The following is a 13,355-nucleotide window of genomic DNA, read 5'->3' on the forward strand; positions in this document are numbered from 1 at the left end:
GATGCTGTCACATCTGGGGAGGTCCTGCTCAGAGCACTATTTCTTGCTTTGACAAAGTACAAAATTGACTTTGCAATGTAAAAAAAGGCTTCCTTCAGTCTTGACAGACTATGGATACCTACTGTAAGGGTGCCTGCGCATGTAATTTTTGTGGCAAGAATGGCACAATTTCCAACCACACCTCTGAGATAACGTTGTTAAATACCAGTGGCAAGTGGAGGTTCAGGACGACTGGAAACAATGCCGAGATAAGTGAAAAGTGCATACAGCGCCTAACCTTCCCAAATGGTCACCCATCTGATATTGGCCAGGCTCAACGTTGCTTAACTTCGGTGATCTGACGAAAACCGGTGTGTCAATGTGATTGTGCCATATACCAGATTGTGTACAGCACAATTTTTACAATCTTTGCAATCTAGTGGGAATACAAGGCACTGCAAATAAAACTGCAAAAAATAACATTGTTACTTCTTACTGAGATGTACATGTGATTGGAGACTGCACGTGAATTTAATATTCCCGAGAAACTTCCTCCCAATTGGAACTTGGATATTTGAGATTGCAATTTAGTATGACTGTTAACCACCTCAACATTAGAGTGTTGCAAGTATGTACCATCAGGCAACACCTCATACCTGTTATCCATACAGTCTCGTCCCAAGAGGTTGACATCAATCAGGTTGTAATTTTATCACTTCCTACGCACTCAAACCATGTCTTCCCTAGTCTACCACACTCTCTCATGCCAGGATATCCCATCATATTTTCTACACTCATTAAAATTGCTTAATCTTGATAGCTACATTAATAAAATGTAATTGTTATAACCAGAGTTATTTCCCTGTGGCGATAATTGGCTATGACAATGAAGATGCTACGATTGTGTGGCGACACACTCTCGTGCCCCCATGTGATCATAAATTTAAAAAAATAAGACAAACCCTTTTCAAATGTTTGACATCCTGTGTTTTAGCATGAGTTCAGGTATCAAATACAAATCTTTCTAATGGTCAATCACCACAGTTGAGATGTATGTAAATGTAAGGTTGGCAAGAAAGTTATTGCAGTTTTTAACTTTTAAATTCAGATTAACATATCTCGGCTCAAACAAAAATTCATTGGTCAAAATAAACACCATCAGAATCAACACACTTTTGCCAATGCAGAACAAGTGTATTTATGCGAGTAATGTAAAATTCTTACGTTCTGGTAGCAATGAAGTGACTGAAGGCAATATCACGTACGTTTTTGATGTATTTCATCCATTTGTTAACAGGACTTTTCCACCATAATGGCATTCAAAAAACTGTAATGAAAGAGACTGGTCACAGACCACCAAACAGTCAGCATCATCTTCTTTTGGTGTAACTCTGGCTTTGGGAAGTGTTGTGGAACTTCGTTGATGTCCAACCACTGAACTGAGTGTTGTCAGTTGTCATAAAGAACCCACTTTTCATCGCAAGTCAGAACCCGGTCGAGAAACATAAGGCACCCATTTATCAAGCTTTTTGTCTTTTCAATGACTCTAGATGTCTTTTAAAGTCATACCCGTTGATACTATTGTGGACCGGTATCACTCGGCATTTAGTGGAAATGAAATATATTAAAATGAAAGACAAATACAACATAGAAAGAGCGTGGTTACACATTAGTTTGACTGTCAAGTGTGTACAGGGTGTCCCAAAATAATTTGACACATTTGTAGGTCAGAAAAAAATTTAAAAAACAATTCAGTAAAGAAAATATTTTTTTTATTTTTTAAATGTACACAGAATGTCAATTTAATTTGGTCACAATTCATTTATATCTATATTTATGCATTTTTTTTTTTTTTAGGAAATGTTCCCGAATCATTTCATTTCTTTGCATGGTGATGTTCGTTGGCCCGTAAGATCACCTGACCCCTGCAATTTTTTCTTGTGAGGATATTTGAAGTCAAAAGTGTTCAGCCACCGCCATTGATCTGTTGAAGAATTAAAATGAGTTATTTGTTCTGAAATTGCTGCTATTCCAGCTGAAATGATCCATTGAGTTATTGAAAACTTTCGTGAACGTCTTACAATCATGTGCTAGCAATGATGGGAAACATTTGGCTGATTTAAATATTTAAGACCGTGTGAAATAAAATGGCATTCTACGTACGTTTAAAAAATAAAAATAATATTTTCTTTATTTAATTGTTATTTAATTTTTTTGGACTAAGAATTGTATCAGATCATTTTGGAATACTCATCATATCAATAGGTATATTCTCCAAGTCTTTATAGTAGACTAGCGAGGGGCACCCGGCGTTGCCCGGGTGTTTGGAGATGTGTGTGTGGGGGGGGGAGAGTAAGTATGAGGATTGAACCCGTACCGTTGAGGGAAAGTTGCAAATTAAAGTGTGAAAAAAAAAACAAAAACGTGCGACGTTAACCATTGCCCCACCATGACATGCTAACGGAAACGCGTTTGAATTTATTTAATTACTTGGATTTAGCAGGTGCGCGTTTTAATGAGTTAACGAGGTTAAGTTTGACTGCGGGATAGTATTCATTTACTGCTGAACGCTCCCCCCTCCAAGATGTTATAGGAAAAAGACTAACCCACATGCGGCGAGCGACAAATATTGAATATTTATCTTCCCGAAATCGAGCAAATTAAATAGACAGGCGAGCTTCGTTGTTAACTGTGAGATATTACGATTTATATGTGATATAAAAAGTTTTAAAAAGCTGTGAAGCGAGCGACCGCTTCTCTGAAAAAAGCCTTTTGTTGACACACAGAAAAAGCGAACACACATACATACATACATTTTCGCTTTTATATTTATAGACTAGCCTGGGTGCCCGGCATTGCCCGGGTGTTTGGAGATGTGTGTTAAGCAAAAAAAAAAAAAAAAGTTGTAGTAGTCAGGCAGGCTTGAACTCATACCATGAAGGATGCAAAGAACATGAGAAAAAAAAAAACTGACGTGTTTGCTGTTGCACCCATCGCCAAACCGGAAGTGACCTAGGTTTAAATTAAGGCTAGTCAATCAAAAAGAGGAGATGACTTCTGAAAATATCGAGTAAAAAAGCGACCCCCCCCCTCGCTGCAGAAAAGTGCTCAGCTGAGGGTGAAGGAATTAATGTGTTTGGCCAATTTTTCGATATTTGTCGTCCGAAGGGTTGAGCTTCAAAATGATACCAATCTCGTGAAAATCTGTTGCCTCTGTCGAAAGTTTTAGGCAGACATACAAACATACATACATTTAAACAGACTTAGGTGAGATTTATATAATAGTTGAAAGAGTTCATTGTTGCCTGTAAGGTGGGCACCACAACAGTTACAAAAAAAACACATAGATTTTGTAACATGTATAAGAATAAAATATTCGTAACACATGTTCAAGAAGTAACAAAATCATAAAAATAATTACAAAATAAATTCTCAACACACCAATTTTCCTTGAACAAATTCCTCCACGTTGTCTTTGAATTCTCTGGCATCAACCACTTTTTTTATGCTTTTCTGTTTCCAGGAATCATGCAAAGATCTCCCTCGGCTTTTTTTAGAATCATGCAAGGAATTCAATTGCTGATAGAATTTCAGTGCCACGTTTTGCTTCTTGTATTGACCAACATATACACAACCACAGACCCCGCTAGCAATGAAATCTAAACACTCAATTTCATTTTTGTCCAGGAGGAAACATCTGGAATAACAACAACAAAAAAAAAAATGCTTTATGTGTAATATTTTCAATAACAAAATCAAACATCATTTATGTATACAAGGGTTTGTGGGTTTTTTTATTGTAATTTCTTTTTTTTATGCAGAAAGTAATACAAGGAAACTTTGCTGAGAGTTTTCTTTAAGGTTTTATTTTGAAGAGAGTTGACTCAAGAAAGAGAGATTAATGTTCTCTTAACTAATTATTTAGTACTAGTGGGGGGGGGGGTACCCGGCGTTGCCCGGGTGCTTGTAGGTGTGTGCATTGGGGGGGGGGGGGTAAAGAAGAACAAAAAGGAAACTTAACCCTGTTTAAATATAAAAGAAATGATAAAAAAACAGTGATTTTAAAAATGGAAACAAAAAAGGGGGCTTGGTGACAGGTCGGCTCGAACCCGGAGCCTTGAGGTCCATAGGCTAAGCCTGAACAACTGCGCTACAGCAACAGTCAATGTAAGAACGATTAAAAAGTGAATGTCAAACATCACGCTATTGCCCAGTTTTTAATGAGGTCAAATCGTTTTACTGCAGGATAGTTGACAGTGAAGTTTACATTCGGTTCGAATCCAGTTTTGCTGTTTTTATACTGAAAAGTGAAAGCAACATGCGGCGATCCGAATATGTGGAATATTTATCTTTTGAAAGTCGGACAAATTAAATAGACAAGCGACCCCCGTTGTTAACTCGTACATATTATGATTTAGATGTGATATAAAAAGTTTTAAGAAGAAGTAAGTCGACCGATCGCTTCTCAGAAAAAAGCCTTTCTCGGACATACACAAAAAGCGAACAAACATACATACACAGATTTTCGCTTTTATATATATAGACTAGCAGAACCTGTGTAAATTCCATGGAATAGAACTAACCCAAATGAGATAAAGTAATAAGTACTAATAAATAAGAACATATGGGGTGGAAAAAGGAAGTAGGGAGGAACGTTATGATGGGTAGTGGAGTAGTATGTGTGTGTGTGTGTGCGTGTTACCTTGGTATATGCATGAGCATGAGCTCTGGTACAAGATCTTCCAAAAGGATATAATGGCCAGATACACATTTAATGGAATATGATGTCATCAACGTATAGGCACACTGCTCAATACAAAAATGGTCTACATTTTGTGCGATTTGCATTTCTGAAAGCTCTGGATAGCACAACGGGCAGACAGCATAGGTACTAAAATCATTGATTAGTCCTAGAAAAGAAAAAAAAGAAAATTACTTTTTATTATTTTATTATTATTCATTCAGACTATTTTCATCTTGTTTGTTATTTTCACAACATTTCAGCCTATTTGAGCTGGTGAATCTCTATTCTATTTGAGGGTTTGTGGTAATGTGCGGATATATATCTGTAATTTGATTGGCTCCATTCTTTATTCTTCTCTGCATCCATGCTTTCAGACGTGCTGTTGTTAGTCTACAAATACTCTTATGGCATGTCTGATCTATTCTCTGCTTCCTTTTTTTTCAGCTTGTTTGACTTGTTGGTCTCCATCAATTCACTATTTTGACACATCATTGTTAATACAGCTTTCTATTCCAGTAGTTTCTTTCCAAGAGCTACAAACTTGTAGAACTCTTTTCCTTCTGTTTTCTTTCTACCTTCGTTTTTTTTTCAAGACTAAGGTCAATAGGTATCTCCTGTCTTTGTAATAATCACTTTCGTTCAAGTTAGCTCTTTACATCAAGTGGCTAGACAGCCTCTGCCAATTAAGTCTTTTCCAGAAGAAATAGCTGTTATTTTCACTCTTATCATCTCCCACCCTCCCCTATTATCACTAGAGAACTGTTATTCATGGTATTATATTTAGCATTTTATACCATTTGTGTTTCATTTCTTTTGTATTTTTTTAGCCAGACATACATCAGGCATATCCTGTTGAAAACACCAGTTCTTGTCCAAGACATACATACAGACATTTGCCCCTTTTATAATAGACTAGCAGGTTGAGCTGAGATCGAAACCAAAATCTAAAGACAGTGAGTCAAGTACGATAGCCATTAGGCCAACTTGACATGAGCTTTAAAAAGGGTTAAACGAGTGAAGAGTGGAGCTCTTTCTTCCTCCATTTCTGATTTAATCAGACCGACTGGTTCATTACGTCCCTGTCTCTATGGCTTACCTAAGAGTGGGGTACCTTTAAGACCGATATTATCCATGATAGGCTCCGCCCAACATAAAGTAGCCAAATGGCTTACTAATATTTTAGAACCAGTTTTGGAAGAGTATAGTTCTTTCTGCATTAAAGGTTCTTTTTCTTTTGCTAAATTTATGCAGAATTATACTCAGACTGACAAATTTATGTGTTCTTTTGATATTGTAAGCCTATTTACCTGCGTTCCACTCTCAGAGACTATTGATATATGTGCCGATGCCCTTTACCGCAGTCAACTCCCAACTCCCCCTATTCCTGAGAATATTTTTGTGGAACTTATGGAATTTGCCACCATGTCGGTCGAATTCAGTTTTAATAACATTATGTACAGGCAGATAGATGGTGTTTCGATGGGTTCTCCCCTGGAACCTGCTCTGGCAAATATTTTTGTAGGTTTCCATGAAAAGAGTCTTTTATCTGGCTTTCAAAAACCAGATATTTATTTTCGTTATGTTGATGACACTTTTTGTCTGTTCAACAATGAAACGGAAGCAGATACATTTTTTGCATCCCTTAATAATATTTACCCAGTTCTAAAATTTACTATAGAAAAGGAAAGTAATTCTTCCCTTCCTTTTCTAGATGTACTAGTGTGTAAAACACCTTCCGTCTTCTTGACTTCCATCTACCGTAAACCTACATTCACTGGTCTTTACACACATTGGGACTCTTTTTGTCCCACCAAACAAAAATATAATCTTATCAACACCCTTATCCATAGAGCTTGTATGATATGTTCAGAGAACAAATTAAATGATGAAGTCAAATTTATTACCAAGACTCTTTGCAATAATGGTTTTCCATTGCAAATCATGGAATCTACAATTAGACATAAAATTTCTAATTTTTTTTTTTTTTTTTTTTTTTTTTTTACAAAAAATTTTCAATAAAATTAAACAGACATCTGTCGACAAATGCCCTATCTACCTACGCCTACCTTGGCTAGGTAATGTTAGTGAAAGATTTGCCAAGCAAATTTCTTCTGTCGTACAACAATGTTACTTTGCATCAAATACCCATGTTGTTTTTTCTTGTAAACCCATTTTGTCTTCAATTTGTAAAGACGTTCTTCCCCCCCCCACCATAACAATTCTATTATTTATTTATTTAAATGTAGCTGCGGTGTGCGCTACGTCGGGCGAACGTCTCAAAGATTAGATAATAGGGTAAAACAACATGTTCCATCCAAAATTCGAAATGGAAACTACCTACTTTCGGACATTTTGAACAATACCCATGGCTCATCTAATAGGAGAGCACCTTATGAATAATCGTATTTGCGCTTTGAATTTTAGTGCAGACTTTTTTTCCATCCTTAGCAAGTCGCACTCTGTTTATCTCAAAATTCTAGAAACTATATATACTAAGACTCTGAGACCTTCTCTTTGCAAACAAAAAGAGAATCTCTTAGGGCTTAATCTACTTTCTATTTAATAATTACCCCCCCCCCTTTTTTTTATAAATACATATATTCCCCCCTACTTTTTCATCTCCGATTCATTGTCCTCCCCCTTTTCTTTTTAAAACGTAATTAAGCTCGATTTTAACTCTGTTGAGCGAGCTTCGAAACCAGTCAGCTGACGCATTCATTTTTATTTTTTAATTTCACAATCTAAAATAAAGAATGTTTTCGAACAAGTTTAAATTTGGTCTTTACATAGCCATAATATATATATACATATATTAATGAAATCAAAGGGATGTAGTGTTTACCTGATATACGCAATGGTAAACTTCAAACTAATATAAATAACAGTATTTATATATAGAAAATGTAATCCCAACCGAATTAAAAAAGTTCAATACGCAATAGAGAGTAGAGCTTATTATAAGAGAAACTTTACGATCAAAATTTTTTGTTCGACTGAATACTTCAAAAACCAATTTACAAATTTGTAAATTGTTTTTTGGAGTATGCAGTCGAACAATAAATTTTGATTGTAAAGTTTAACTTAGAGTTTTAATTTGTTTTCTCTTATATATATATATATATATATTATAAGGGCAGGCAGCCTGGTGTTGCCTTGTCATAAACTAACCTTAAATACGATATTTTAATTTATACAGATTTTGTATTTATTATTATTTTTATAAAGTCAATTCACTATTGATTATTATATTGTACACAATGGCTCATTCATAAAATATTCTTTAATATGATATTTTAATTCATGCAAATTTTGTATTTATTATAGAGATAACACCTTTTGTTGATAAAAATATAAATGTATATTTGTGCATGGATAGAAATAAGATATTTAATTGATATATACCTGCCAGGTTCCATTTTGTTTTGTTTCAATTTTTACCAGCTAAAAATCAAATCGAATTTGTTCTACATGCCCAAATCTCCTATATATCAAGTTTCAAGTTTGTAAACCAGAAATTGACAGAGGAATTTGATAGAGATCGTTCCATTCAAACACAGACAAGGTCACTTTTATAAATATATCTGCTACATAAAATGCAGCAAGTAAAAAAAACTGCCTGTCGCAACAATTGAGGTGTTTAGGAGAAGCGATACAGTGAATAGCAAGTCTGACAACCTCCCCCACTGTTTGAAATGAATTTGGAAATAAATTATTTACTCTATTTTCATTTGGAGACGTCTTTGCTTTTTTCCTTTTTGTTTTCTCTACACATTGATACGTTTTCTTCCTTTTTTACTATCTTTTTCAATGTAAAACCTCAAATTATAGGCATTTCAAATCTCCTGAAACTCGTATGGCCTTAAGTGCATAAGACTGTATAAGTTTCAGGAAATCTAAAACACCTTCCATTAAATAAAAAAAATTTTTTTAAATATATTATGCAACACAATCACACACATTAGATCACTGCAGAGAAATTTTAAGTAAGATTTACTATTAAAAAAATAAAAATCACCTTCTTGTCTGCTTTCTCAAAACTAACATATATTCTTTTCTTGCATTGTGATAGCCTTCTGTTACTCTTCTATAGACATATTATGTGCAATGCTTCAAGCAAACTACATCTCCTTATTATAAATATTTATCTCTGAAGAAAAGAAATCTTGAGAAAACTTAAAAGATAGTGAACATTCTCCTACCAACCAGTCTACTCGAAACATCTAATTACCAAAGGGAGGAATATAGACCAATTTAACATAGTAGAAATTGTCAAAAACAAGGCATTACCTGGGAACATATTTTCTGTGAGATTCTGCAGTTCATCAATCAAAATTCCCATCATGGAAAAATTGTCAAACGTCTGTACAGTGATGATGATTCCTTCCTTGTTGATACAAATCTGAAAGTTGCCGGTTCTATAAGTAGCAATCAATCCTTTCTTCCAGTATACTATTTGCGTGTTGTAGAATTCGTGTGATCTAAAAAAAAAGAAAAAAATGCTTGATTTTAGCAAATTACTAGGTTCTGTAGTATTATCTCCCCTTTTTCATGCTCATTTACAAATATATTTACTAGAGGGCGTTTCAGATTTATTATTTTGTGTAAAATGATTCAAATGATTAGGAGTTTGGTGTAGGGATACAAAATCAAAAATCTGTTTTACCTCTCCACATACATTTGAAATAGTTTGATTGTCTAAAATAAATAACCATAAAGAAAAGTGAGATTTTTAATTAAAAATGTCAAATATGTATAATGATTTGACGAAAAATAATCTTAACTTACATTTTTATATGCTTATTTATTTATTTTTCTTATGAATGAAAAGATTCAGTTTGTTGTTCGGTTGCCTAACAATAGGAAATATTTAACTGGAAAAGAAACACTAACAACAGGAAAACATTTGTTTCTAATGTAATTTGTACATAATTTTAATTTTGAATAATGAGTTTTAGAAAAATGTTGATATACTTCTGATACCAGTAAAGACATCAGATCGAAGTCGCCATTCGCTCTTGAATCAACCATTTAACTGTGATGCTTCAACACACATGCACAGACAATTTTGCTTTATATATACAGCTACACTAAGTCTATGTGATAGACATAGGGAAGACCTACCTCAGAAACGGGCGAGAATCTGTCTCGGCAGCAGACTGAAAGACAGAAAAAGAAAAAAAAAAAGAGGCCCAAGATGGTGGCTGTTGTTTTTTAAAGCCTCCGGTCATGCGTAGGTTTCGAGCAGTCTCATGTGGTATATGCAAATTGGGTGTGCCCGAAACATTATAAAAGGCGAGCCGCTGGGAGGAGTGAGAGAAGCGTTTAAGACATGCGAATAGAGAATGTCAACGTGTATCTCGTGTTGTGAACAACGAACTCTACTCAACTCAACTTGTGACTAGCGAACCTCTGCTTGATGTTTTAACCAAAAAGTTTTGTTGCTTTGCGTTAGACAAAGACTTCTGATACAGTTTAAATAATTTAAATTCAAAGTAAATACAATATATAATTTGAATTGGTAAAAAAAAAGGTATCATCTGATTTAATTTATTTTAATATAACATTACTTAGTTTAAGATGTATACAAACTACAAGAATAATTATTAAAACAATACTTGAAAAATGTAAGTCTATTTTAACAGAAAATACGATGGTCAATTCAAAATGAAGTCCTAATTTTGTAAACTCAAGTTCTAAACTGTTGAAAGACTACAAAGACGGGTGTGGTACAATTAAAACAATTTTTTCTACTCCAGAATTTATTTTTCTACATAGTCACCACCATTCTCAATGCACTTTTGCCAGCCTCTTTTGATGCCTTGATCATAAAAGCTTGGAACGTGCTTTGTCACTCACATCTCAAAACCATCTCCTAACTGTGCTGACATAAACTGCATTGACTTCGGAAACTTCAACAGGTGCGGGTGAATGTTAATCAGTTCAATTTTTTCTGCATGGAGAATTCAGTGACTTATCTCTGCTTCTGACAGACGTCCATGACAGGTGTTGCCTTCTTAGAGTCTCATACTGTCAATATCTGCAACAGAAAGATGAAACTTTCAGGTCATGAATGCATAAGTTCATTCACCATAACAATGCAATTTGCAATCCCCTCTAATCCATTCAGGCAGATTAAAAAAAAAAATAGGAAGCATTACGTTTGGAACATCCCTTGTACAATATATTCAATCACATTTTTGTATTATTAAAGAAGCAGTGTTATCAAGTAGATAAATGCTTTGGATGGAATTTATTCATCCTACCTTTTGTAGCTACTCCATGATTTCTTCATTTTGTATCTGCGGAAATTGTTATTGAGACTGAAACGGTACGTCATGAACATATCCTGCTTTAGGAGTTCCATGATTAGCATCACATGTATCATCAGTTGATTCCAGAATCCGGGCGGAATACAAACCATTTTGATCAGGCGTACCATCTTCTTTGTTGAGCAGCCCATGTCGATTCCAGGCGGATGATCCAGTAAAATGGCAGGCACAAATAATCTGGAAAAATTTTTTTAAATTACATTGAATTTTTTTTTTTTTTTTTTTAACTTGGTTACTAGTGATAGGACAATTTTAATATTTTTATGGATTCCAATACAATAACGGATTCTGTTCTATATTTTTGATTCTGATATAATTATCGATTTCAATTCTAAAAATTACCTAAAATAAGGTAAGGTTTCATTTTTTTGGGAAGCGCTGAGAGTCGTCTTCTATTTTTAAATCTAAATATAATTTTCTTTATAATGTTACAAACTTAATATTTCCCCTTTATATATCATATCGAAGATTTTGATAAACTCATTACATGATTTTGATAAACGCATTACATGATTTTGATAAACTCATTACATGATTTTGATAAATGCATTACATGATTTTGATAAACTCATTACATGATTTTGATAAACTCATTACGTGATTTTGATAAACGCATTACATGATTTTGATAAACGCATTACATGATTTTGATAAACGCATTACATGATTTTGATAAACGCATTACATGATTTTGATAAACGCATTACATGATTTTGATAAACTCATTACATGATTTTGATAAACGCATTACATGATTTTGATAAACGCATTACATGATTTTCATCTATATTTTTCACTTGTGTCAGCAATAAAAAATTAAGCTATAAACAAATAAATAAATAAAAGAATTGTTTCGGGAATCGAAAATTAGGCTAAAATTTTCCGATTTCAATATCCCCAGAAGTTCTGATATTTCCGATACACAATTCCGATTAATCATCCAATCACAAATGGTTACATCATCTGTCTAGAAAGTAAAAAGAATGTACAAATAAAAAAAAAAATTAAAAAATTTTAAATAACAATTGGTAAACAAAAGGGGTTATCTGCTTTAAATTTATTTTGATATGTACTTAAAGGTAATTTATAGAAAGCAATACAATATACAGAGGTGTAACAGATAAATGCGAACTGAACAAATTAAGACATATGACAGTGGAATGAGTTTTGCAGATTACACCTTTTTATTAATACTATATATATATATATATATTATTTTTATTTTATTTTTTTTTCAAAACATGAGGTTAGAAACAAATATTTATTTAAAGTTTCAAATTTTCGGCTTATAACAAAGCCTTCATCAGGAATACTTTTTTAAAAACAATACTTTTTTTTCTTACTTGCCTAAAGTGGATTTGCTACTCATTAGCGCAGAAACAGGCGCTTCTCCACCGACTGGACAATACACACTCAACATCTTCGACAAATAAATTGTGCTAAACTACACCATGGCAAGTAAGAAAAAAAAAAAAAAAAAGAAAAAAATGTATCGTTTTTAAAAAAAATATTCCTATAAGCTGAAAATTTGAAACTTTAAATATTTGTTTATTTAAAAAAAAATGCACACGTGGTCGTTCTTTCTAACCTCATATTTTGAATTTTATTTTCTTCATAATTCTAAAAAGTGGATTACTTCTCTTTGCTAAATATATATATATATATATATATATATATATATATATATATATATATATATATATATATATACACACTAGTGATAGCCTGACGTTGCCCAGTCATACAATACACTTAAACATGATATTTTAATTTATGCAAATTGCGTATGAATAATAATAGAATCAATCCTCTATTAATTATTATATATTACGTGGAATGATTTGCCAGGTGGACTAATTTGCGAAAAAAAAAAAAAAAATAAATAAATAAAAAATAATGATAATTACATTCATCAAATTCTGTCTGTGTTTGTTTAAAATATCACATAAGCTGATATTTGAGCTTGGTGATGAATGCCCTGGAAAAATCACTTCTGATTAATGTTTAGTTTTAAAATATGCAAGCGAAAAAATGATTTGCAGCAATTTTAAATGGTACCTCTTCTTTTATCGTAAATTGAACTCAATTAGAAAAAATTAAGATAAAATGGTGAGGTACACCCAGGCTTGAACAGGGGATTATTCAACCTGTAGTCAAATGTTATACCACTGAGCTATATCTCCAGATGACAATAAATCTGTTTTTTTTTTTTTTTTAAGAAGAAATGATTTGCTGAGATTTTACAATTTCTCTTGACCGGTGTAACATAAAATATTCCCCTGTAAAAATTATTCTTTCTTATC

At 33.3% G+C, this 13,355-nt stretch overlaps 1 protein-coding gene across 3 annotated transcripts in view; it reads right to left on the minus strand.

Moving 5' to 3' along the window:
- Window positions 1-13,355, minus strand: part of LOC145297691 (leucine-rich repeat serine/threonine-protein kinase 1-like) — a 171,855-nt gene that overhangs the window by 24,376 nt on the left and 134,124 nt on the right. For all 3 annotated transcript variants that reach the window (XM_080143889.1, XM_080143888.1, XM_080143890.1), the window contains exons 20-23: window positions 10,987-11,229; window positions 9,011-9,201; window positions 4,682-4,889; window positions 3,421-3,676 (exon numbers count right to left, since the gene is read on the minus strand). In XM_080143889.1, the coding sequence (XP_080000015.1) occupies window positions 3,421-3,676; window positions 4,682-4,889; window positions 9,011-9,201; window positions 10,987-11,229 (898 nt within the window). The remainder of the gene's footprint in view (window positions 1-3,420; window positions 3,677-4,681; window positions 4,890-9,010; window positions 9,202-10,986; window positions 11,230-13,355) is intronic.

The sequence above is a fragment of the Euprymna scolopes genome, chromosome 18 (assembly GCF_053919585.1).
Source record: "Euprymna scolopes isolate OS-2025 chromosome 18, ASM5391958v1, whole genome shotgun sequence".
NCBI lineage: Eukaryota > Metazoa > Mollusca > Cephalopoda > Sepiida > Sepiolidae > Euprymna > Euprymna scolopes.